This window comes from Manacus candei, unplaced genomic scaffold (genome assembly GCF_025592945.1).
Source record: "Manacus candei isolate 608988 ecotype Guabito, Panama unplaced genomic scaffold, ASM2559294v1 h1tg000033l, whole genome shotgun sequence".
Lineage (NCBI taxonomy): Eukaryota > Metazoa > Chordata > Aves > Passeriformes > Pipridae > Manacus > Manacus candei.
In genome coordinates, this window is record NW_026138081.1 from 5,642,892 (window position 1) to 5,666,123 (window position 23,232).

General features: G+C 42.8%; 2 protein-coding genes across 4 annotated transcripts in view; both read right to left on the reverse strand.

The window, feature by feature from the left end:
* LOC127472824 (cytochrome c oxidase assembly protein COX16 homolog, mitochondrial) overlaps positions 1-572 on the reverse strand; it is a 45,519-nt gene extending 44,947 nt beyond the window's left edge. The window contains exon 1 of the mRNA XM_051791606.1: positions 454-572. Coding sequence (XP_051647566.1) covers positions 454-513 — 60 coding nt within the window. The 5' untranslated portion in view covers positions 514-572. The remainder of the gene's footprint in view (positions 1-453) is intronic.
* Positions 573-2,429: 1,857 nt separating this feature from the next.
* The window catches only part of LOC127472823 (deubiquitinase DESI2-like), a 57,535-nt gene continuing 36,732 nt past the window's right edge, over positions 2,430-23,232 (reverse strand). For all 3 annotated transcript variants that reach the window (XM_051791603.1, XM_051791605.1, XM_051791604.1), the window contains 2 exons: positions 23,060-23,201; positions 2,430-5,492 (listed from right to left, as the gene is read on the reverse strand). In XM_051791603.1, the coding sequence (XP_051647563.1) occupies positions 5,250-5,492; positions 23,060-23,201 (385 nt within the window). In that variant the 3' untranslated portion in view covers positions 2,430-5,249. The remainder of the gene's footprint in view (positions 5,493-23,059; positions 23,202-23,232) is intronic.

Below are 23,232 nucleotides of genomic sequence, written 5' to 3' on the forward strand. Positions count from 1 at the left end.
CTCCAATTCTTTCCATTTATTTAGATGTACAAATTATCAGACCAACGGTGCCTCTGCAGTTCAAAATCCATTGAAAAGCTAAAGCAAGTAAGAAAAAAACTATAAGTGCTGTTGTAAATAAAAAAAAAGAAACCACAAAAAAAAAAAAAAAACCAAAACCAACATAACAAAAACAAACCAACACCAAGATGCACTCTCCTCATCTTCCAGCTAGGAATATCTTTAGGGGTATACTTTAAAACTCTGTCCCTGAACTCTGAAGACCTCCGGGCAGAGCGGGCACACGGCTCATCCCCTCTCCGGGCACAAGGTGGGGGACAAAAGCAGCGCGCACCGGCCACACGCGTCCCCCTCCTCCCTGCCCGCACACCTCCCCCTGCCGCGGCCCGCCCGTGACCAGCAGCGCCCTCCCCGCGCTGTGCCGGCCCACGCTGCCCCCCCCGCGGCGCTCACCAGCAGGGGCACCCCGAAGGTCATGGTGCGGCCCCTCCACAGCCTCCGCAGCCTCTCCATCCCCCCCAGCTCCTCCCGCCCCGCGGGCCCCGGCGCCGCCCTCCCGCCTCCGGCCCGGCCCTGCCGCTTCCGGCGGGGCGAGGCTCCGCCGCCACTGCGGCCGCTCCGCCTCGGCAGCGCTGGTTCCGCTGCGGCCTGTGAGCCGGGCCAGCTCCGTGCCCCGGGGGGCTCGACGGGGGAGCTGCGGTGGCAGAGCCGCCACAGCGCTGTGGGCATCGCCCACGGCTCACCCCTCTTCCTTCACTCACACCCACGCACCCCCTCCGCATGCACACCTCTCTGATTAAAGCAGTTCTGAAGGCCTAGCCGCTAGCTGTATCATTCGTTCTACAGCCTGGTTTCCTGTGGAAGGAAGATTACCGTGATCACATTGTCTGTTCTTCTGCATTGTTATCCCTTATCCCAGTCAAAATGAACTGAAAAAACCCTTTATAGCGTTTTCAAAGTAAAGTCGGCTACAACAGCACCAACAGACAGCCTTACCCTGAGATTTAGAATCAGTAGTTATTCATACCTGATAGGAATTAAATGTGCCGTGCCATCCACTCGAACACCGCTCAGCTACAGCCCCATTCACAATGGTAGAGCACTGACCTGTTAGAGACGAGCACATATTCTCCAGGCAGGAGCTGAAATGTTTTCCTATATTACTATAGCCTGAGGTTCTGCCATGTTCTGGTAGCCTGTGGCAGTGGCAGAATAGAGACAAAGAATGACAGCTCCTCTTTTTCGTACTTCCTGAGTCACACTACACAGGCTTTTCACAATCCAATTAATTGCCTGATGGCAAGCAGAGCAGGGATGCAGTGGAACAGGGCACCTGCTGCCTCAACTTAAAGAGTATTTTAAGAACATTTTGAAAATGAAACACTGATGATCACTTCCTTTGGTCTTATCCATTAATCACATCAAGGAATTGGGGAAGATGCTTTTCTGAACATAACAACAAGCCAGCACATATGTAGGAACTAAAATGAGAAGAAAATCAAACACATATAATAGGAAGATAAGCTAATATTATTGCAATCCTGTGTTCACTAACTTGTTCTGAGAGCCTTACCAGCCTAGAGACAAATAAACAGAACTGAAGAATAAAAGAAATAACATAGCAGGAAATTACTATTTCTTGAGTACCTCAGTAACACAAAGGCAACGTGGGTTTGAATTCCAGATATGCAAACTGCTGGGAGCAATGAGAGCAAGGGAACAGGTCTGTGTCCATCCCTATATTGTGCTGAGCCTGGCATGAACTTATCGCAGAGCACAAGTTCAGTGCTGGGTAACTGGCTCACCCAAGGCCTCTGAAAGCACAATTGTTCCCTCTAAAACTTTGTAACAGTTTGAGAGATATAGACCTCAAATCACAGACTTAGGAAGAGGAAGGCAACTGACCAAAAAGAAATCAGTAAAAATAATCTGCTGAAATTAAGAGAGTTGCTACTATAGATAAGCACATACTGAGAAAAGAGGTTATTACTTACTTTCCTCTTTCCCTAGAAACAGTTTGTTTTGTACCTCTAATATTCCAGTGTTAGAGTAACCCCACCTTCAGTCCCACCTGAATACTATTAGGTCACTGCTAGAGACATAACCCACAGCTGCTGATGCCCATGTGCAGAATTGGTGCCCTCTCATCCCAACTTTTAAAAGGGCACCAAAAATCCTGGCAGTAAGGAGAAGGGTTAAGAGTTTGTTTTAGTGCCATAGGGTGCTTTGTTAAGATTTGTAAGCTGGTTTTTTTGTTTTCATTGATAACTGGTGGTATCTAAAATTGCCCCATGTTGTTATGCACAGAAAGCAGCAAGAGAAAGCAAATGTGTAACTAAGTACAAATATAATATAATCATAAAGTAACAACAATAATTTTGTAATAATGGGAACAGTAAATTAGGATTTTAAAATGTCTTCATGTTTAATAATCTCAAATGCTGTTAAATTACAGAGGTAAAACTATCATCAATATATATTTTATTTCCACAGTGTCTCTTTGTTCTTGTCATTGTTGGTTGATCACCTTGAACAGAGAGGGGTGGGGAGAAATACTTTTGAAGATTGGAATAGATTCTAGTTTTGATTTACAGCACAGGTTTAATACCTTCTTGATGTGACCCCTACTGTCATAAACAGACAGACAAACATAAAAGTAGGTAAACAAACATCTGGGTTTTTTTTATGACGTTCACAGCTCTCCTCGAGTGTTGTTCCCAATACTTCAAGCACATATTCATGTTCCCAAGGAGGCTGAATGCAGTTTTCTTGTCCAGGTTACCATACAGTCAATTAAGCATTTTTTTCCTTTGTGAAATGCTGCAAGAGGGTTTTCTGTGTGAAATGTGCCTCTGGAGCCCTAGTTCTCTCCTAGATGAGTACATGATGCTTTATCTGGAGCTCAGGTGCAGAGCAGAAACACAAGGGTGATGGCTGGATGGCTGGCTGGCTGGCTTTTATCACAACAACAGAAACTACGTTTTTCCTACTGCAGTTTCCCTGGCCTAGACAAAAGCTCTGGAAAAGCCTCTTCTCACTTTTCCCTAGAGAAGGACCTTTAAAATTCACTGCACATAATGTGCTGCTGGCTATTGGCAGAAACCCTGGAAATTTCAGACAAATGAAGCTTGCACTGCCAGTTTAGGCTGCAATGACCACGACTGCAGGGGAATAGAGAGCAAAATAGTACATTGTGTAACATGGTTTCTGGGCAGTGGCATGGAGATCAGGATGGAAATCTTATTAAACATTCCTGGACAAAACAGAGTAATCAAGATTAGCGTTGGAGTCGTTACTAGGAGCTGCAGAATTGCTCATAATGCAGCATTGGCTGTGAGCAGCCAAGGTTAATAAGGAACATGACTTTAGTTCAGTACAGAACTTGCAGCAATTTGTACAGAGGATGAAAAAGAGAGGCATGTTATAACGGTTTGGTTGCCCAACCATGCATCACTTCAGGAGGCAGTGGCATGAGGCCATCCTGTGAGTTACACTTCCACCCAGCAGATCTCTCCAGAGCCTCCTGATTCACTAAGGCCATGCACATGTAACAAACCATTAAGCACTGTCTGTGCAGACATGATGTACATCATAGCCAAGAACTTCAGCCCTGAAAGCACATACTTCTATATACCTGAGCTAAAGAAACAGCTGGTTGGATTTAGCATGCAATTGTGACAAAAAAAGGAGCTTGTCATTCTTTCTGGGTGGAGGGTGGAAGTTCTGACTTGGCAGCAACTGTTGAGAACAGCATTTCTAAAACAGCAACCCTCTCTCAACATGGTGCCTGTTCATCTTTTGTCCTCCTTTGTGTAGCCAAGAGGAGTTGCAAGGGAGAGAGGGGCCCTGGATTTCCCCTTTGATTTTTTCCTGCACCTCCTGTCTAGAGTTCCTAGTGAGGTAATTGAGTAGAAGAGTTAGTGTACTTGTCCTCTCCTCCTCCATTGCTTTCTCATTAGCTGTCAGAATTAGCATAAATACATCTATAAATACATCCAAATTCTTGTCAGGATTCTTGTCAGGAGCCAGCCTGGAGAGGTCAGTGAGCCAGCTGTGCCCATTTTTCATGCCACTGAAACAGTGCACACAATGGAAGGCACCATGGTGGCCCATGCATTGGAAGGGTTATCTGCACTTTCCAGATGTGGCCCTAAGTTTCCCCTCCACCTCCAAAAAGGGAGGAGAAGGGAACAGGTTGACATTCTTTGGGTTCACCACTTATTTTTTACTTTTTTGGGTTGGCTCAAAAATAGGCCGGGGAAGGATGGCTATATTTTAGGTCTGTGAGTGCAGGAGGAAAATCTGAAGGAAATACTGACCCTCCCAACAGATTTACTCTCCTTTTCGTTCGGCTCAGAAGGGCCATTCCCCAAAATATAACCAGCAAATGTCAGCTAGGAGAGAGATTCCCCAGGGAATATGGGGGAAAAAAGGAAACCAGGAATATTGCCTAAAATTAGGAAAACTGAGAGGGGTCTGTGCCAAAAAGCATGAATATGGTTAACAGTCATTTCTGCATCTACTTAGCAGCTGCCTTTAACCACTACAGCCCCATCCTCTTTTTGACCCCAAAGAAAAGCCACAGTAACACATTCATTTTCTAGGTTCTTTGTTATTATTTTCAAGAACAGGACAGTCATTTGAACTCTTAAATTTGAGTACTGAAAATTGGTGGTTGTAGAATAGGAGCACCTTTCATTTGTCCTTCACATGAGTTAGAAACCTGATAATCACAAAAGGGGTGGGGCTAACTGGAGTTTGTTGCTGGTCTAAGAGATGAGAAGGTTGAGTTCTGGCTCTGGTTCCTTCACTGGGTATGGGCAGGAGATTTGTCATAGGGAAAGGGGAAACCCAGCCAAAATGGAGAAGAGGCTGCTGGGCTTACATGGGTGGGGAGAAAAGATAAAAAGATAAAACAGTTCCAGAGAAGGAACATCACAGTATGTGCACTCTGCCCGTATGCATGCTCTCATGCCTGAGAGATTTAGCAGTTCTCTGTGGATTGAGGGTCATGGGGGCCCTGCGAGGAGCATCCAGTTTAGTCGCCACACTCCTCAGTTCTGTGTTGGGGTTCACAGTCATTTTGCCAAGCAACTGTAGTGGCAGCCCTTGGAAAAGGGGCTGAAGTAGAAAGTCTTCCCTCCCCTGTGTTGTCCACTGAAGAAGAGAGAAAACAATGTGTGCAAAAGAGTGTGAGAAATAAATAGGATGAGAGCATGGATGTTATTTGGGGGCAAGCTGGGCACAGTTTAGACCCGAGTATGTCTACAGCTTCGCGATGTGCCTGAGGCTGAGTGGGCTGCAGAGGTGGAGGGTGACTCCTCATCCGTTGTGTCTCCTTGCTCCTCCTTGTGGAGGCCAAGACTGATGTGGCTCTGCAGGGCTGCTGGGGTCAGCCATTCCTTGGGGAGGCAGCTCTGGAGGAAGGGGATGCATGAGCTGAAGTAGGCCAGGCGATTCACCCAGCGGGGTATCTCTCTCCCACATAATATCTGTAGAGCAAACCGAAAAGAAACATGGTTAATAGTATCAAAACACAAGCATAGAGGCCATGTCATCCCCATCCTCACCACCACTATAGCACAGTGAATTTCCTGTTGCTCAGAAGACAAAGAAGCATCTTCTGCAGTCAGAAGCAGTGTAACTGTAAATGTCTACACAACTGCTTGACATGCACAGAGCGCCCTGCCAGCCATAGCCCTTGTCACCATCACAGCAGAGACCAGGGAAAACAGTTCATGGCTCTCAATGCCTTTGGTGACTGTGTTCTCCCAGCAGTCCATGGGTGAAAGGACAGGCCTGCTGGTGCTTCTCAACCAAGACAATGGCATTAATTTTCCAAGTAGCTCAAAAAGTTTGGAAAAATATTTAAGCTGTGCCTGGACAGACCCTGAGCTGAGAAGAAGCTGAGTCTGACTAGGGGGATGGAGATGCCTGAGAAACTGTTCTTGCTGCTCCCTTTTCCTCCTTGGGCTAACACACTGGATCAGTCAAATTACAGTGTTTGGGGGACCTTTTCCTATCCTAGCACACCACCCTTTAATTTCTCCTCATACGGTATTTCCCAAATATGGGAGAAAAGCAACAAACAAAAATACTAGGTTCTCACTAGGCCTGTTCCATCATAGATGCTCCTGACACTGATTTGGGTTACACTCTGCTAGCACAGATATTGTTTTCCAAGGTCATATCAAATTCAGCACAATGAAACAACTTTCTGCATACAGCAGACCATTTCTTCTGTAGCACATGACCACACATACATACAGGTGCCAGATTTTAATAGCTGTATCTGGCTTAGACTACATAGAGATTGTTTCCCTTTACATTTTACCGTATCCTGTACCAGACACAGAAGAGGCACATGGAACTGATCAGCAGGCATGCCTCAAGAGCCTGTCTTTAGTAAATAAATATACTGCCTGTGTGGCCCTACACCAGTCTACTAGAGCCGGAAGTTTGTGGCAGGTTCAGTAGCCACAATACCTGAATTCTCCTTCCCTTCCTTTGTTGTCTCCCATGGAGCAAGAAAGACAGAGAGGAAACTCCACGCTTAATTTAATACTAATTGCTGCAAAAACTAAGAGGGTGATTGTCTGTAGTCCATTAAGGAGATTATTTGGTGAGAAGTAATCATATGGAGGGCAAGTGCCGGATTCAGTGCCTGGGACAGGACAACCCTGATTGTGTGTATAGGCTGGGGAATGAGAGGCTGGAGAGCAGCACTGTGGAGGGAGACCTGGGGGTCCTGGTCAGTGGGAAGTTGAATATGAGTCAGCAGTGCCCTGGCAGCCAACAGGGTCAACCCTGTCCTGGGGGGCATCAGGCAAAGCATCACCAGCCGGTCCATGGAGGGGATTGTCCCGCTCTGCTCTGCACCGGTGTGGCCTCACCTTGAATATTGTGTGCAGTTTTGGACACCACAATATGAAAAAGGCATTAAGCTATTAGACAGCATCCAAAGGAGGGCCATGAGGATGGTGAAGGGTTAGGAGGGAAAGTCTTAAAAAAAGCAGCTGAGGTCCCTTGGCTTGTTCAGCCTGGAGGAGAGGAAACTGAAGGGAGACATCATTGTGGTTTTCAGCATCCTCACAAGAGGAAGTGGAGGAGCAGGTACCAATCTCTTTGCTCTTGTGACCAGTGACAGGACTAGAGGAAACAGCATCAAGATGAGTCGGGGGAGGTTTAGTTTGAATATCAGGAAAAGGTTTTTCACCCAGAGGGTGGTTGGGCACTAGAACAGGCTCCTTGGGGAAGTGGTCACAGCACCAAGTCTGCCTGTGTTCAAGGAGCATTTGGACAACGCTCTCAAGCCGATGGTGTGACTCTTGGGGTGTCCTGTGCAGGGCCTGGAATTGGACTCAAGGATCCTGATGGGTCCCTTCCAATGCTGCATGTTCTGTGATTCTATTGATAAGGGAAATGTAGTGCTTAGAGTTTTCAAGAAATTTTCGGGGAGAACGACTGAAACATTTTCTAGGGATGGACTGTGCCAACTACAGTTGTCATGGCTGATGAGCAGCTGGTTCTTTATGTGTAAGGTCTGGGCAGAATGATTTAAGCCCCACTCCAATAGTTACCTTGAGCATAAGGGAATTGCTTGCTCCAACAGCATGGAGTTTCCAATGAGGTGTGGAGAAGGCAGCAAACCTGTGACTTTGCTAATTTGACTACGATCTCACTTTATTTTGACATGCATTGTTTAAAAATCAATGTGTGAAATTGGAGACATTATCATTAGGAATCAGAGCATGAACAGAGCCATTTAGCTGCTAAAATTACTTGCAAGCATAGATTGTTCTTTACCTAATACACTCCAAGGACTTTTACTTCAGTTCTTACCAATGCTGCTTTCTACCTAACCTCAGATTATAACCTCAGATTATAACCTCTACTTAAGACTCATTCATAGAAAATTGGTTGATCCATTTCATTTTCTCACCAGACATATCTGACCATTTTCACAAGAATACTGTTGAATTTTTAAAACTGGATTCAATGTGTTCTACTTGAACACTTTGGCCTACACTACAGTACTTTGACCCTGAGCCAAGGTCACAGATTTCAGTATAATTGCGCCTCTGCATTTTGTAGCATTTCTCTTTCTTCCTATCCGGGAACTTAGGCAGCATATTGCCAGTGTAGAAAGCGACTCAGTTTAGGCTCCTTGTGATGTATGCATGCATGTGAGTTTAGTTCTGAAACAGTTTTAAGTTTTAATAAAGACTTTCTTACAGATATTAACAAAAGAACTAAACAAGGGTATGATTCTTCAGAAAATTAGCTGAAACAACAGAACAGCATAAGGTAAGATGCTGGAAATAGAAATACTGTTTTTAAGAGTTGGCTCTATTTTCTAAGCAGATTCCCTAGCAACTGAAATAGCACTTCCCAATGCGGAAGCAAAGCTATGTTCTCCTTTTGTTTATGGGAGCTTCTTCACCCAGAATGAATTAGTGAGGCAAGAAAGAGCCAGAAAAAGAACAGAGATGTGTGGGCATCAGGCCATCAAGCAACAAAGGGCAATTTGTGGAGCTTAAGGATAATGATAAAGTCAAAGTGGTTTCCCTTTCCTCAGTCATGCTTGTCAAGTCACCTCTTGTCAGTGTAGCCTCATTACTATTCCACAGCAGAACACAATGTTCAATAGGAGCAAAAGGGCAATGGCAGGGAATGCCATCAACACTACAGTCTGCTTCTGTGTTTCTCACTCCTTGCCATAAAGCATATTGTGCTGGAGCATCCAACAGTGCTTAGTTAATGGAGAAACATCAAATAAACCTGGCCACCGTAGGATTAAGCCAAGTGAGTTTAAATAAAATAGCACAAGCAAGATGAAGTGGATGTTTTCCAATTGCATATAAAGTTACAGAAAAATCTACCTACTGCAGATCAGTTCTCCACTGAAACCCACACACTGCAATGATAAACTCACAGAACCCTGTTACCTTCCTTTATTACCATCAACAGAACCCTTTTTCAGATGTTTTTAGCCTTTAAGATTTCACACAGGTTTTTTGATTCCTTACCAAACAAGTGAGGTTTGCTTTTTTGAAGGGGGTAAAATTCTCTGTGATAGAACATGTGCTAACTCTGAGAGGAATTGTAAATAAATAATAAACTGTTACAGGTCAGAAATTGCTGGTCCTGACCACCATACAAATTGTCCTGCTACCTTTCCTTTAGGAAATTTAAGACACCTGTAGTGACCCTGTGTCATGGTTTGAGATAGCAAACTTGCACACCCTGAGCTTGACATTGGAAAAGAAAGTAGCTGAGCCTTTTGATATGTAGCTGACTAGAAAAGGGGCTAAGAAACATACAGTCCACAGAAGGGCTAAACCTATGTGAGATATAAGCTTACTTGTCTGAGGCATAAAAGTGTTTGGGATGGGAAACTCCGTGGAGTACATGAGAGGCTGGACAAGTGGCAGCAATGCCTGGAACACATCAGCTCATGTAGGGCTTCCCTAAGCTTTGCAAACCCCCTGTGAACAGCGTGCAGCTCTCACTGCCTATCAAAACCCCTTCTCATCCTTTTCTCACTCTCAGGTTCTGAAAGTGTGAGTTATTCTCAACCTTCAGAGGCACCCAGTCCCTATCACAGACTGAAATGCACCATGTGGGACAGCGAGCACAACTTCTGATTGCCCACCTACCCCAGTCCTCACTTCAGGCAGAAACCTGGGAGGAGGCTGCACGTACTTGCAGCTTCCACTGAGCGGCACCTGGTGACAGAAAGACAAGTAAGTCTCCCACCGCAGCAGCTTCTTCTGGGGACTCCGTAAGAACTGGGAATGACCCGGCTGGCAGCTGCGGGAATAGCCGTTCAGACATGCATGGCTGAAGCCAAATGGAGGGGAGAAATGGGACCTGACAGTTTTGGTGCTATTTCTAGGCAGCTGTCAAATCCACACCAGGATTTCAACTCATCAAGAAACAAGTAATTTGGGATACAAAATATACTTTAAGCATCTCAAGCTGTATCATTTTGCACTAAAAGTCACTGTCTAAAATGTACAAATTGCCCTGTACCCCTCTTCCCTCTCCTAAGTATCCTAAGAGTTAGGTCCCTGCTTGGCAAGCCTTAACATTTCCCTGTAAAGCTTTGCTGTGGGCAGGCAAACTACCTCACAGCTGGGAAACATGGGTTGAAATGCCATCCAACAATAGAAGATGCTGAGTCTCCTGCCTTCTAGAAGACAATGTTATCAATGTGCTGCATTTTGAGAGAGCTTTGAGTCTATGAGCATATGCTAGATATTATCTGAGATAGTGTAACAGGCTGAGCCCCGATCAAAACAAAGAGAAGGGCTGATCAGGAGTAGATCCTAAGAGAGATCTCTCAAATGTAATAGGTTATGTGTTGTGCTGGATGATGCAATTGGGGCGATTCAGGCCATGCATAGAGGGCACCGAGGATTTTTTTTTAAGTGAGCCCTCCCAAAGGCTCCCCAATCCATGAAAATCAAAATAACCAGAGGCAATATAACATTCCTCAAACAATACAAGCTAATTCCTTCAATTGTTGTTATCAGACTGAGGCTTGGAGAGTTCAGCACTGAACACCTGCTGAACCACCCACTGATTTTCGACTTAGCAGCATTGCTAAAAATGAGGTGGCATCCACATGGGACATGTATCCATTTGAGATACTGTGCAATATTCCCCTTGGTGTGTCTCAGAGAATACAAAGGGCTTTTATTGGCATGCGAGAAGTCTAACACACACCCCAGAGCACTTTGAGAGGAAAGACTTTAGAGCCCAAGGGGAATCATTACATGATTGCATAATACATGATACATCATTACATGTTTGCATGAGCTGGCTCCTACAAGGCCTATGCAATATAGCATAGATGGTGCCTATCAGAATTTCAAAATAAGGCCATTAGATACAAACAAGCACATCTGCCCAGGCAAAGCCTGCAGGCTATGTTAGGGTAGCCAAAACGCCTATATGGAAAGAGAATTGTGCCAATTTGATTAAACTAGTTCTTGGACAATCCAGAATAAACCACTAACTCAATGAACAGACATCTTTTTTGCCATCTTGCCACCTGGTGCCAGTGCTGGCAGAGCTAAGGGAATTTGGGTGCATCAACAGAGAACATACCTCTAGCTCTGCACTCCTGATCAGCTGCTGTACATAGTGTGTATGCTGAAAATAAGATTTCTGAAAGAGAATGAACATACAGCCTTCACAAAACACCTGAAAGCACAGTCTCACCTTTGTGGAGTTGGCATGCTAAGTTCAATTGCTCGAAACAGATTTATTGTATAGTTACTGTTTAAAAATGACAATTTCTACTCTAGGGAATATAACTAGCCTGTGGGGATGAACAGAATAGATGAGGTGGCACTGGGCCGTGAGGCTGCATGCAGACTACGTTCAGCAGAGCCAGGAATGGCCTCTGACTTAGACAGGAAGGGATATAGCTGAGAAGCTGTAGATGAGGATAAATGAGCTCAGTAATGAGGCTGTGTTCTGGGAGGTAGCAATGCGAGTCAAAGGTAGAAGTCAAAGGAATTTTAAATTATTTTAAGCAACTGTCTGAAATGCCCCCATTCTCCTGTGCAATCTTTTTTTGTTCCACAGCAGGCAGGGCACTGCAACTCCTATACGTCTTCCCCAGGGCTGTGGGTGTTGTAAAGCAGAAGCAGCATCTGCACCATCTGCCTGAGACTAGCCAGGAGTGAAGAAAAAAGGAAAACCTTGAAAAGAGGGACTAATCCCTACAGTCTTGCTCCCCTTATGGTGCTAGCTGGAACATGTTAGTCACTTCTGTGGACCTTGGTAGAAGGATAGAGTTGCCTTTTTGCAGTCTGCAAGCAGAGATGATGGAGTAGGTAGCTCTGTGTCAAATGAGACATCTGGCTTAAAGCACCTCAGCACTCATAGCACTGTTTCAGCTTCACTGGCCAGGCTACCAGTGGAGAGACACAGTGGCTGCAAATGTGACATCTTGTTGAACCATATTTAGAGTTGAATTCTGAGTGGCATCACTGATTAGTCTTGTACCAACACTGAAGCATGGGAATACCCTCTTGAGCATGAAGGTCCTTGTAAAAAGCACTTACAAGTACAGCCAACAGCTGCAGGGTGATGGGACAGGCAGCAAGTGGCCTCATAACAGATGACCATTTGGGGAAAGCTGAGTATAATTAAGTCTGGGCTTGTTAATGGCGTTTAAAATAAAGAATATCCCACCAAATGAATTAACAACTGCAATTCATTCCTATTATCATGATGTCATGAAGAGGAATTACGTTCTCCTAGCAGCTGCTGTTTCAAGATCAGTGGCTGAGAACAGCTGTTGCCTAATGGGGTCATCCTTTCAAGTGTTATGGACATGCTGAACAGGACTAGGTCAATCCATATGCATAGAGGGATGGACATCAAGAACATCTATTTTTTCTGCACAGCTAACCAGAAAAGTCCTGTGTTTCAGTCTCAAGTCGTGTTTCCTAATATTAGGGAGAGGCAGGTTGCTGCAGATGGACATACAATGAGAAGGGAGAATACAAGAACTCATTTGAACAGGGAAAGACCTGCTGTCTGACAGCATTGGCAGGACTTCGAAGCGAAAGGTACCAGTCTCAAAAGCCTATCAACACACTCAGACAGTTCATTTACGCTCCTGACACTTTTCATTTATCAATAGGCAGTGGTTTAAAGGACAGGGATTTTTCTTGCCATCTTCATTTTTAGAAATGAAGCATGTTTTTCAGGCATTTGCACACAGAGACTCAAAGGTTCTAATGATGGTGTGACTAGAGATGAACTCCCCAGATAGCGTGAACTAACTTATCTCCAAGGAATCATGCTTACTTATAACAGATAAGGAAACAGGGGTTCCAGGTTGCTAAGGCAGGTGCAAAAGGCAGAAAAAATAAATTAGATGGATAAAAATACCCACATTTACACCAACCCCAGAGAGCTCACACTTTTTTTTTTTTTAATTTCTTCTTAAAATATCTTCAATTTTAATCTTATTTGCTAGATAGACCACATTAAAGAGAAAAACCTAAAGTGACTGCAGAGGTATATGTGGCAAAAGGACCCCTCTTCCAAAAAGTTGAAATGATGTGCTAAAAACTTGCCACTTAGAGAGTGTTGATTTCTGTTTCAAATTACTTCCCTCCTCATATTATTCCAATGCACAAGTAGAGAGTGAGAAAGAAGATGGACTGAGAGCTGAAAAGTACATATAAGAGTTATCCTAGTAATAATTTTTGTTGGCCTATGGACTCATTCATGATAGCAAGGCTAGAGAGATTAATGATGGGGAAAAAAAATATGTTTTTATAGCAGCCTTCATTCTAAGAAATTCCCAAAGACTTCAAATATCTCATCTGATAGACAAACTACACCTGGAAATGTCATTTTCCACATTTTCCCATGAGACACCACATTGGAAATGCGATATAGCAGTTAATTAACTGCATGCAGTCAAAGTTGTGCATACATACAGGAAGAAACAAAAGGAAAAATCTGAAACCATGAGGATAAATTTATGGGTGCAGGGCATCTTTATAAATAAGCTTATTCTAAACATACATGGCAGCTAAAAACCAGAAAACAAACATAGTCTGTTCCCCATAGAGCTAACAACGTTCAAAGGCTGCTGCAATGAAGCAAAGCTTTCCATCAGCTTCAGTGAGGACTGGCTCAGGCACCGGGAAATAAAGCTTTCCTAATGTTCTTTCTTGTCCTGTGGCTATTTGTTTGTTTGTTCGTTCACTTCCCTCTGTCCTTTATGTCTTTTGGGAGCATTTTTCTCCCCTGCCATTAACAGAATTGCACTTAGGTTTTTACTCAACAAAACACCTACCTCCTCTGCAACAGAGGCAGCTGAAAAGCAATTGCTGACTAAAGAAAACATGAGTATTACTTGTCTACTTAGGATTTGCTAAAGATTGGTTTATAAAAGCTTCTGCTGCTTTTGACTGTGACTCAAATGCCACCTGAATCTCCCTTCTTTCATGTTTAAGCCTTTCTCTCTCATAGCTTTCAGGGTAAGGAGAGCTTCCCAGTTTTTAATAACTTTATGATGAAAACTCACATGTGCCTGGGGATGGACCTGAAAAGCTTTAGTCTTGAATTATTAACTGATGATTGAAAACTGTCCTCATTTGGTCCTTGATTCAGCAAACCTTCCTTCTTTCAGAGAATTTGCTGAAAATTAAGCTTCTCTGAGGAAAGTAGGATTCTGATGCGGGTTTGTTATATGCTGTCAGTTTTGCTGTGGCTGAAAAAAGACAGCTGATTATCCAGAAAGAAAACAATATGTACTGACCACTGTCTCCTGTCACTTCAGCACAGCTCCACACCCTCTACCAGTAAAATACAGTCCCTCTGTTCTACCAGAGCTCCAACCACCTTGACAAAGCACAGCTGAGACAGCCACACCATCAGGGAAGTATACACCAGACAGCTATAAAGCCAATCACAAAGATATCTCCTGCTGCACTGCAGTCACAAGTGATATGTATTTCCTGCTATCAGACTGATATGCAATGACAATGCCTCTCTCTGCTACTATCAGTAGCGCAGATATTTACCAGTAACACAAAGGAAGGGGTAAAGAAGCCCTAGCATCCATCCTAGATCCAGTGATCAAGCAAGCAAGCTTGATTGCACCAAGATCATCCCCTACCTCCCAAGGAGATTTGGATGTGTGGCTTCGCCAAGCATTTCCATCCAATCTGGCATGCAGTGATGTAATAATATCACTGTGTTGTCATCAATATTGGGTATGCTAGATACCTGCTGCAGTCCTCTGTAACCATCAGGTTGCAGGATCCACTGTGCAGACTCCATTTGTTAATCTTCAGAATATTTCCTATTGGAGAGACCATCTTTTAAGGCCAATTTGAGGTTACTGACCTCAGGAGACTAGAAGCTATTTACCTCCCAGGTTGAGTATGAAGTGCTGCAGGTCTAAGACAGGCTGCAAAGCATTCAATTGTGACAGGGTTCATAATCCCTGCCCTCTAGTAGCCAGCCTCATCTAGGATGCTAAAGAATTTTCCAAGGCTGACCTAAGCCACCTCAAATGCTTGGAAGACTCTCTTTTCCTCCTGTGTCAACAAAGAATGGGCCAAGCTCACTTTGTTAACCTCTAGGTGTATTTTTCAAGGCCACTTCAGCCCAAGAGCAAGATCCCCAGTTCTCCAAAATAATATTCTCTCTCTAGAGACATCTGCAATTTCAACAAGTTCAAAATGAGTTTCTAAAACAAGAAGCACAAAAATTCTGATTCAGGCCTTTCTCTTCTCCTGCTGAAATGTGTTATCTCCCTATTTATGTAAATAATAAAAGTAGGACAGTTCCCACAAGAAAGGCTGAGGGACTCTGCTTCAGAACATCTTGTGGCTGATATTCAGAACTTTTGCTGAAATATAAGAAAAAAGGTAAATAAATCTTTAATCCAATTTTCTCTCATGCACCTCAGCAAGCTTCTCTCTCTCAATTACTTGTGAATGAGTATGTCTCATCAGCTAAAAGCCTTGTTTGAACCCACAGAGCATCCCAGCAAAAGTTTTATAAAACTATCAGATCCTTCTAAAAGGCTCCTCTTTTGATGACGTGGTTTGCTCCAAAAATCCCAGCTTAACTGTAATAATTAGTTCAGATTTTAGCCATTTACCCAGATGGCGTCTCTGACCCCTGTCCCCTGGGTCAGTCATTTGGATCAAGAAATTATGAGAAATAAGGAAACAGATTCGTTAATATTTAAAGGAATAAAGGGGTGGAAAGAATCAGTGGGTACAAAAGGAAGCTGAATAATGAGATACCAATCTGTTTTCCTGAAGAGTTTTTAATTCCTCAAATCCAAATGCCCCTAAATAGCCTTATGAAGAATGATGAAATGTGGACACTAACTTTACAATTAGGCCTGATTTTTTTAAAGAGATTTCTCTGGGTATAAGAGAAAGATGAGATAATTTTGGAAGCAAATAGGGATTTTTAACTGTGCTTCGTCACCCCTCAGTGATGTGGCGAGATTCTGCTGTCACTGACTCTGAGGAAATTCATACCAGATCACTTGGGTGTTTCTCAGGGTATACAGAGGAGTTTGATCTTTTCCAGTACTTAAGATAAATTACTCATAAAAATCAAAAGCATATCATTCCTCTTTCGAGAAGATGGAGGAAAGACATGATATAAGAATAAAACCTTCTGCGACTGCTGTTCTCAGGTAAAGTTCCAACAGCAGCAGTTTGTTAGGTGAATAAAACCACTGCCTTACAATTAATTTCCTAATTATGATAAGCATCAACTTCATATCTTAGCAAAAGAGCCCATAAGACCCACTGACTTTAATGTTATTCCACCATTAGTAAGGCTGTTGGGGACTAAAAGGGGCTGCCTTCCCTGGTGCTCAGAAGCCACACTTCTTTGATAATTATGCACCATATGTCCTATAGCAAGGTGCTGAAGAGTTTCCTTAAATAGGGATAATTCCAGTTGCTTGGCAGTAATCACATTAATTGAAGGAGAAGGAGTAGTTTCCTTAAGTCATTCCACTTATCTTCCAGTTATGGTGCTGATTCAAAGGTGGTTTTCTCCTTTCCCTTGGTGGTATGTCCTTTTCTGAGATGTGCTGTAGCAACTGTCATCACTCTGGTAAGAACAAAGCTCCATGGCTTACTTAGGAAACTTCAGAAGCATAGAAAATTGCTGGTGGGAAGTGAAATGAGTTGTCTTCTGTTTGTGAATGGGCTAAGCAGCAAAACCTGTTTTAAAGTCTAAGATTCAGTGACATGGTGTGATCCTTACACTCAACACTGAGGAAAATTGCCAAGCTGGAGAACTTCACAGCAGAAAACCTTCATCCTCCCTCTGATCCTCTAGTTACTGCTATCTCCTCTAAAGAACCTGTCCTCAGGCACTGTACACTCACCATATGCCCACACATCAGCAGGGCTCAGATCTTGATATCATATGCCCATATTTGAACACTGTCAATCAACCTTTCACCTTTATGTGTGTTCAGAAGTACAAGCTGGCCCAAGTATGCTTGTGCCTCACCTAATATCTGCCTTCCACGAGTCCAAGTAGACTTGCAGGGAAATCCTGCACTGAAAAAACCCTGTGACAGCAATTTCACAATTCCCTCTGTCTGTGTGCTCCTACCTTACAGTTTTCACGACAAATCTTTCTTGGCATCTCACGTCATACTTCCTTGTGGCCACTGCTGCAGTGACAAGTGCTTCTGCAAAGCAGTGGCAAGACTGGGACCTCAGACCTGCAGGTCCTTGCAAGGGAACTTAAAGTCCAGGAATTTCTTTGAGTTTGGCTTTTTCCTGAAACCACAAATGTATTCCTCTTCCTTTATGTCTGCTTTACAGCAATTTGTAACTTCTGTTCTTTTGCTATCTCACGTCTCCATGTTCGGAAAGAATCAGGAAATTCAACAATTCATATTATGGGAAGAACTAATTGTTTTACCCTTTCTTTTTGTTTTAAAATGCTTTTTTAATGTTCAAAAGCCAATGTTTCTTTCCATCTGGCAGAGTTTAAATACCCTTTTTCATCAGCCAGGACAACTCATAAAGAACATAAATATTTTGCAATTCCTTGAAGGGCCTTTTGAACATATTGCTGTATGTATACAGGGGGGATTATTTGGAACAAAGTAACTTAAAAACAGATGATCAAACAGAAGGGCTTTATACAATATTGACATAGTCCTAACTGAATTCCCCATACATGCATAACTTCATCAGAATGAAAACCCCCTGGAGTACTGAAACACAGAAAGGAACATAAGCTCAGAATAGGATGGGAAGTTTGGGATCTGCTGCTCATGGCTTGACTGATTTTTCTTTGCATAAATTGCAAGCCTAAGTCCTCCATAAGGATTGCCCATACTCTTGGACAGTTTCTTTAGAGAGTATGGTATGGATACTACTTGATTTTCAGAACTGTCAGCATAAGCAACATGAAAGGAGTAAACTTCTTGTAGGCAAATTGCTAACCACAGTTTGATGAACCTCTTCATTTTAACCCACAAACAATTTGCTTAAGTGATTTATAAATACAGGTATCATGACACCATGTTGCAGGAGTCAGAGTGCTGATTTAAATCAAGCTCCTCTCGCCTTCCTACACGGACATAAATGGTGAGGGTAAAGGGAGACTGCAAAGGGGTATTAAGTGGTGTGTGTGTACCAGTGACCTTAAGTTAAAGCTGGGCAAATGCACAGGGAGTGCATCTGATTTCTTTCTCATTTTCTCATGATTATCCACTAGGAAATTCTGCCCTACTTTACATCAGAACGTCCTTCAAAACTAATTAAGATGGTGTGCAGCACTCATTAGGCAGACACTTATGCTTTCTGGTAGTTCTTCACTTCTTAAAAAACCCCAAAGTTCCTGATGAAGAAGAATCCACAGGAAGAGACTCCTGATCATGCAGCATGTTCACTGAATCACTTACTGATAAGACTGCCATGAAATGGCATTGGGGAAGATTGAAGTCTGAACTCCTGCAGCTGAAACTTGGGCATTCTATGTTTTCTTTCTAGAGGAGCTGCTTTGTGAGGAGACCCAGCCATGCTTCTTTGATCCAGTCACTGCTCATTAGAAGTCTGTAGGGAACTGGTAAAGGAGGGAGAGAACTAAGTCTTGAGCAAGGTGAATATGCTTGGCAGTCTGCAGTAGGGAGTATGGAAAATTCAGAGCTAAGTGGCAATTAGAGAGTAACAAAGCCCTTTGCAGCTTACAAGTGAATGTGGGCAGGAAGATCAGAAGACTCAGATGAGATGCATGGCATTGCGGGGAGAGGCTAAATGCCACAGCAGCACACAATGAGGCTGCACTGCAAAGTGAGTTTTTCCAGAGGTAGATAGTAGGTCAAAGGCATGTCCAGTGGTTAAGCAGAGCTTATCTGCCTGTGCTGAACTTCCTATAGTCTAGGGATTTTTCAAGATGCATGGCCAAATGGCAGAGTCATGATCATAGGTCCAGACATGCCCCTAACCATTAGCAGTCAGCCTGCATGTAACTGTTGAAGACTACAAATACCAGTTATCATGGTGGAACCCAAGGCATCATTGTATTAAATGGGAATTCGGCAGAAAAATCTTTCTTTAACAAATGTAGACAGAAGATTTCTGAATGGATGTTTTGTTTACTGAGAGAACACTGGTAAAGGAAAAGAAAACAAAAATCTGAAAATAAAGCCCAACTCCTGTAGTTTAGCAGTCCTTCCAAGAATGAGGAACCTGTCCTACAGGTCGTGGCAATTGGACATGTGACCGTTGTCTCACAGTGTGATCCTGAGGAAGCCAATATGGGAAGTAGAGCCAACCTTACACCTCCTTTCCCTTCCCTCTTCAGAATTGTGACCTCAGCCAGCAGCACACATGGCTACATTTGCCCTCAGTCTATATGACCAGATGGTATTATCCTCCCAGGCCATAGCCCTTCCACCAGGGCAACATCTGTCTGGATGCTAATTAGCAAGCCCAAAGTCAGATAAGGAAATTAAGGTTACCAAACACAGCTACCTATCACAGGCCTACAACCAAATCTCAAGGCTTGCTAGACGCATTTGTGTAAACATGCATTAACTCATACATCACCACTTGGCTATAAAGCTCTATCTCTGGTTTTCCATGCTGAAAAGAATGCTAAAAACCATAAACCAGATAATTAACATTGGCAGATGAAAGAGCTGTCACTGAAAGATTTCAGGGCCCTTTCTGAAGGAAGGAAATAACCCAGTATACAAGGGGGGGATACTTGGGCACAGAGCAGGGAAGTGATCTGCCTGGCATTAGCCACAAGGCTCAGAACAACCATCTCCTTGATTGTCTGCAACTGCTTATGCCCATGAGCAGAAAAGCCTAAAAGGCTGTTTGGAAGCACAGCTGGTCATTCTCTCTTTCAAACTAAAAAAAACTCCACCCTGACCCCTCTCTGGGGTGAAAGGGCATTACAGTACAGATAGCATCACCTTCCATTGGGGCTACAGCAACAGAGAGACCAAGAATTTACACTTAATTAAAAATCCTTGGCTGCTTTTATTTGTGGCTGGAATTAAATCCCAGTTCTAATGCATAATTTCATTCTGTTGAGTAAAATTTCTACATATTTTCTTTTAATTCTTTGGATACTTTTTCAAGTTTACTGTCTTTAACTGCCACATAACATGACTATGCATAAATAGATGCTAATTATTATTATTATTATTGCTCCTTCACAAAACAAACACTAAAGAGACTCATCTTGGAATTGATTTTAGGGCATAAGTACAATTTCTGTTTTCTGCCCTCTATGGTGACACATATCTACACAGGTTTGTGAGCCAAACATCATCTGGACAGCATGTTCTGTGCACTGTGAGACATCTTATAGCTCTACATGGAATGGACTGGAGCTTCCCAATGGAGTGATTTTTGGTTTGTTTAGTTTTAATGGAAACTACAGCAAGAAGAAGAAAAAAAATCACTTAAGTTGTAAAGTTGAGCAAGCAATCAGATGTTGAGAAATGAGAATAGAAACTTCCATTGCTTCCAGTTCAAGCAGGTTCTGTCTCAACAGATTTCAAGTAGTCTTTCCTTCAAGAGGTCAGAAGTATCCCAAGATAAGCTGTGCTACTTCTCACCCAGCTCTGAAACACAATGATTGCCAAAATACTGTGTTTACCAAAACAGATGGAGATATCCATTGCAAGGCAGCCACACATATTTCTCATGCTGACTGAGGCACATTGGATGGCTAGGACTTCTGCTTAGTGCCTTACTACCAGCAATTTTTATAATAATTTCAGCTCCCGTTTTCTATATCCCCATGCTAGAGACTATCTAGGACATTCTGCTCCTGGGCCTGCTGTTCAGCTCCCCTGGGTTTGCATTTGTAATGCTTTAGAGAGGGTTGATAAACACAGGCATATGTGAAGAGCAACAGCAACCAAAAAAATCCTTCTTGCCTTTGAAGGGTTTATTTAAACTGACGTAAATCCTGAGTAAATTCTGCTCCTGGGAGCAGAAGTGTCAGAACTCGCCATTCAGGCTGTTGCTTTATTATCTAGACAGGTTACGGAGCAATGAATGAGCACTTGGAATCCACCAAGAAAGCTCTTGCAGGAAAACTTAACCCTAAATTCCACTCCTATAAAGATGCTCACTGAAGGCATGTTGAAAGCAAAATTTAAAATACCCTACTAGTTTTTTTTATAAGATGTCTTACTTGACTTGTGTTTGGAAGGCTAGATAAGGAAGAGGCAGTGAGGGATTCACTGATATGTAGCAGTAGAATCAAGGAAAAGTGGCTGTGAGCTTATGGTTTGGACATAGAATCACAGAATATGCAGAGTTGGAAGGGACACACAAGGATCATCGAGTCCATCTCTTAGCCTTGCACAGGACCATCCCCAAGAGTCACACCGTGTGCCTGAGAGTGTTGTCCAAAAGCTTCTTAACTCTGTCAGGCTTGTGCTGTGACCACTTCCCTGGGGAGCCTGTTCCAGTGCCCAACCACCCTCTGGGAGAAGAACCTTTTCCTAATATCCAACTTAAAACTTCCCCTGACAACTTCAGGCCATTCCCTTGGGTCCTGTCACTGTTCACCACTGTTCACCCCTCATCCCCTCACAAAGAAGTTTTACCTATCAAAGTACATAATAAGCAATGACTTTATTTCACTGCTGCAGGTAAAGGGTTTTATTTACCTTTCCCTAATAATCACATAGCTTTCTCCTGGGTTTCCTTCATAATTTTTGAAGTTTCTATTTTCTGTTGTAATTTGATTATTTGACTCCAGACTAGTTGTGTGGCTAATATTGATTTGGTCTGTACTGCTTGAAACTTCATTCTCTGTTTGTACCAATTCAATTTCCTCCTGTTTGTTTTAATTCACTAACATTTACAGAAAGGACTAAGTCATTTTCTCTATATATAATTAGTAAGGATGAAACCAATAGAGAGTTGGCGTCCCTTAGAGCCTAAGCAGGTCACTTGTAAATTAATTGCTGATTCTCAGATTCATTAGGGAATTTCTTATGAAATTATGTAGTATTTTTTCTACACATCTCATTTGGGATCCATGATGGGCTTGTTTGGGGCTGAATGGACACTTGAGGCAAAAGAAGTTATTGGCATAGGACTCTTGCCCCATATGATGAAGAAAGGCAAGAGATGTGTAATGACAGCAGTCATACTCTAGTGTAATGAATGATATTCTCTCCTTGTGTTTGCCATAAAACAACTATGGAAAGCACAGAAACAGTTTTTATGGGAGGTCACTTCCATCTTATGCTTTTCCCATGTTTTTCTGGCACTGGGTCAAGATCCAGAATTCAGATTTACACACATCAAATGCTGAATGCTCACACATTAATTGAAACGCACTTTAAACATCCCATCTGGAGGGGTGAGGAGGAAGGCAGCTTCCCCCCAGAATAATCAGAACTTTGGGAATAAAGAAAGTCAGATACCCCAAATCAGCAGATAGCTGGGATAAATTTGTCTCTGTGCTTCAGTTGTGTCTGAAGAGAAATAACAGCTTTGCTATAATTAACAGTGGTTTTGAGAACATGGAAATGAATAAGCACCAAAGATGTCTATGAGAAAATCAATTCTTTTTTTTTTATTGTGTTTTGGATGGTGCATATTAAATGAGGAAAAAGAACACCCATTTCCTGAATACTGCAAATTTTTGTTTTCAGAACACTTATAAACCATTTTTATGCCTTTGGAGATCGTGTACGGTTATTTATGTTTGTTATTAAAATGCATATTTGTATGCTAACCAGGTCTGTCCTTCCAATTCCTGCTCAGTGCCTGTTCAGTGAAACAAATTACAGGCACTCCTAATTTCCCACAAAGTTTAGACAAAACATGTGATAAACCTACCATATCTCCACCTCCTGATCCAATCCCTTTCAACAGCAAAAGGCTTCTAAAAATATTAAGGGTAGAGACAGGAGATTTGGCTATGGGCTCCAATCTGGCAGGCTGTGCTGACTCCAGTTCCCTTTCTGTGAGCACTACTACATATCTGAAGAAGTAAAAAATAAATTAAAAAAAAAAACATCTGTGCCCACCTCAGCCAGAGCAGCAGAAAAGTGATTACAGTTCTTGTGCATCAAGTGGTATGCATTTCCTTTGTACTCCTTGCCAAGCTCTTCCATAATCTTATCCACATCCTCCTCTGTGAAGTCTGTGGTGCCCAAGGCAATGGATTCTCTAGTTAAAACAAAACACACAACAGGAAACA